The sequence below is a fragment of the Microcebus murinus genome, chromosome 2 (genome assembly GCF_040939455.1).
Source record: "Microcebus murinus isolate Inina chromosome 2, M.murinus_Inina_mat1.0, whole genome shotgun sequence".
In the NCBI taxonomy this organism is placed as follows: Eukaryota; Metazoa; Chordata; class Mammalia; order Primates; family Cheirogaleidae; genus Microcebus; species Microcebus murinus.
In genome coordinates, this window is record NC_134105.1 from 74,695,885 (window position 1) to 74,698,866 (window position 2,982).

A 2,982-nucleotide genomic window follows, 5' to 3' on the forward strand; every position below is an offset into this window, starting at 1 on the left:
ACCACTCCCAGCTAATTTTTCTATTTTTTTTTTTTTTTTGTAGAGACTGGGTGAGGGAGTGAGAGGGTCTCACTCTTACTCAAGCTGGTCTCAAACTCCTGGCCTCAAGCAATCCTGTCTTGGCCTACCAAAGTGTTAGGATTACAGGTGTGAGCCACTACACCTGGCCTATTTTTTGTATTATATTTTATTTATTTTTTTTAAAAGAAATTTAAATTATTTTTTTCTTTCTTTTTCTCTATAACAGCAATTGTGACCATATATTATATTTTAAATTGGATGCTTCTTGATGACTTAGCAAGAAATACATTACTCTCAACATTAAAAGCCTATTAACATTAAATTATAAAATTTAATATTTTCAAAATGTTTTTTGCAGACACACACCAATCCCATCAATGTTTCATCTCAATTTAATAGGCATTTTGTGAAAAAGCAGTATAGTAAATCTGAGTTTTGCTCAAAGCCTGATTATAATGAATTGATGCATTTATTATCTTCGATGCTCCTAGTATCATATTTGGTAACAGGACAATTCAAAGCCTAGTAATACATATTTTCTACCTCCCAGGAATTAACAGATTAAAGAAAGAAATATGCAAAATATATGACCAATGACAATATAAACCAGATTGTGTGGGTTTTTTTCTCCCTTTTTTAAAGCCCCCATTGTGATTATAAGCAAATGCTAAATTAATCTAGGCTTAAGTCAAAAGTGGCTTTATCAAACTAGTGACTGACATTTGCTCTTGGCCTTAAAGGATGAATTAGATATAAAAAGAAGAGATGGAGGGCAAGGGTATTCTAGTCAGAGGCAATAACACCAAAAAAGGCAGAGTGGTAAGTAAAAACATGGCCTAGTCATCTGACTGCCGGAAGTGGAAAGTGAAAGTGGAATAGAAAATGGTAGCTGCATAAACAAGACGGGAGTGCAGGTATTTTTAGTGGAAGAAGAGGAGGAAATAAGTGATTGGTGATAAGTAATATGGAACTAGATGAACTAGTTTAGGAGGAGTAGACTAGGAAATAGGAAGGAAAAGGACTGAGGAATGGCTATTGTTATTATTTAAGGGTTCAGCAGAAGAAGAGGAATCAGCAAATATACATATAGAAAATTTAAAGGTATTTAGGTTTGAAGATTCATATTATTTTATTGTGCTTCTTGATGTTCTTCCTCACTTTAAAGATATGTCTTTTGTTTGTTTTGTTTTATTTTGTTTTTGAGACAGGGTCTCACTCTGTTGCCCAGGCTGGAGTGCAGTGGCCTCAGCCCAGCTCACTGCAATATCAAAATGGGCTAAAGTAATCCTCCTGCCTCAGCCTCTCAAGTATCTGGGACTATCGGCATGAGCTACAATGCCTGGCTAATTTTTCTATGTTTTTGTAGAGACAGAGTTTCACTCTTGTTCAAGCTGGTCTTGAACTCCTGGTCTCAAGTGATTCTCCTGCCTTGGCCTTAGAGATACATCTTTTTTTTTTTTTTTTTTTGAGACACAGTCTCGCTTTGTTGCCCAGGCTAGAGTGAGTGCCGTGGCGTCAGCCTCGCTCACAGCAACCTCAATCTCCTGGGCTCAAGCAATCCTACTGCCTCAGCCTCCCGAGTAGCTGGAACTACAGGCATGCGCCACCATGCCCAGCTAATTTTTTCTATATATATTAATTGTTCAATTAATTTCTTTCTATTTATAGTAGAGACGGGGTCTCGCTGTTGCTCAGGCTGGTTTTCAACTCCTGACCTCGAGCAATCCGCCCGCCTCAGCCTCCCAGAGTGCTAGGATTACAGGCGTGAGCCACTGCGCCCGGCCTAGAGATACATCTTGATAAAGAGTTTATTCATTTCTTATTCTTCTTTGTGGTGATATTTTATAATTAGTAATATTAAAAACATTTTTATTCTTTGGTCTCGGCCACAGAAGCAAGATGACGAAGGGGACGTCATCATTTGGTAAGCGTCGCAATAAGACGCATACGTTGTGCCGCCGTTGTGGCTCTAAGGCCTACCACCTTCAAAAGTCAACCTGTGGCAAATGTGGCTACCCTGCCAAGCGCAAGAGAAAGTATAATTGGAGTGCGAAGGCTAAAAGACGAAATACCACCGGGCCCGGTCGGATGAGGCACCTAAAAATTGTATACCGCAGATTCAGGCATGGATTCCGTGAAGGAACAACACCTAAACCCAAGAGGGCAGCTGTTGCAGCATCCAGTTCATCTTAAGAATTTCAACAACTAGTCATACAATAAATGTTTCGGTTTTTAAAAATCTAAAAAAAAAAAAAAAAACATTTTTAAAAATTAATAGATGTTTTCTAGAGAATTCCTGTTTGTTTTCACTTCTGGTTTTATGGATCTATTTAACAGTAGTCTCCAAAACATGTATTAGAAAATAAAATATTCACAAATATATTTAATCCCATTCCTAGTATTTTTCTACTTCCAACTTAAATGAACCATGAATGTCACATTTCTTTCTTCCTTTTAAAAGTAGAAGTCAAGCACAGGGACTCACACCTATAACCCCATCTACTCAGGAGGTTTAGCTAGGAGGATCACTTGAGGCCAGGAGTTGGAGACCAGCCTAGGCAATATAGGGAGACCCCATCTCAAGTACAATCATGCACCAAATAATAATCTTTTGGTCAATGACAGACCACTGTAATACCATATTTTTACTGTACCTTTTCTTTTGTTTGTTTCTTCCTTTTTTTTTTTTTTTTTTGAGACAGTCTCACTCTATCATCCCAGCCAGAGTACAGTGGCATTATCATAGCTCACTGCAACCTTCAATTCCTGGGCTCAAGAGATCCTACTGCCTCAGCCTCCCAAGTAGCTGGGACAATAGCCTGAACCACCATGCCTGGCTAATTTTTTCTATTTTAAGTAGAGACCGGGTCTGGCTCTTGCTCAGTCTGGTCTCAAACTCCTGACCTCAAGCGATACTCCTGCCTCAGCCTCCCAGAATGCTAGCAGGTATGAGCCACCACA

The 2,982-nt window shown here is 38.9% G+C and overlaps 1 protein-coding gene across 1 annotated transcript; it reads left to right on the plus strand.

Annotated features, from left to right (window-relative positions):
- The first annotated feature begins 1,893 nt into the window (after nucleotides 1-1,893).
- LOC142876859 (large ribosomal subunit protein eL37-like) lies at nucleotides 1,894-2,280 on the plus strand. The gene has a single exon (XM_076010910.1). It carries the CDS (start codon nucleotides 1,921-1,923, stop codon nucleotides 2,212-2,214), a length of 294 nt encoding a protein of 97 aa, XP_075867025.1. The 5' UTR covers nucleotides 1,894-1,920; the 3' UTR covers nucleotides 2,215-2,280.
- Nucleotides 2,281-2,982: the final 702 nt, after the last annotated feature.

Bases quoted from the DNA above. Each gene is read 5' to 3' on its own strand.
- LOC142876859 (XM_076010910.1), top strand. From the start codon at position 1,921: ATGACGAAGGGGACGTCATCATTTGGTAAGCGTCGCAATAAGACGCAT.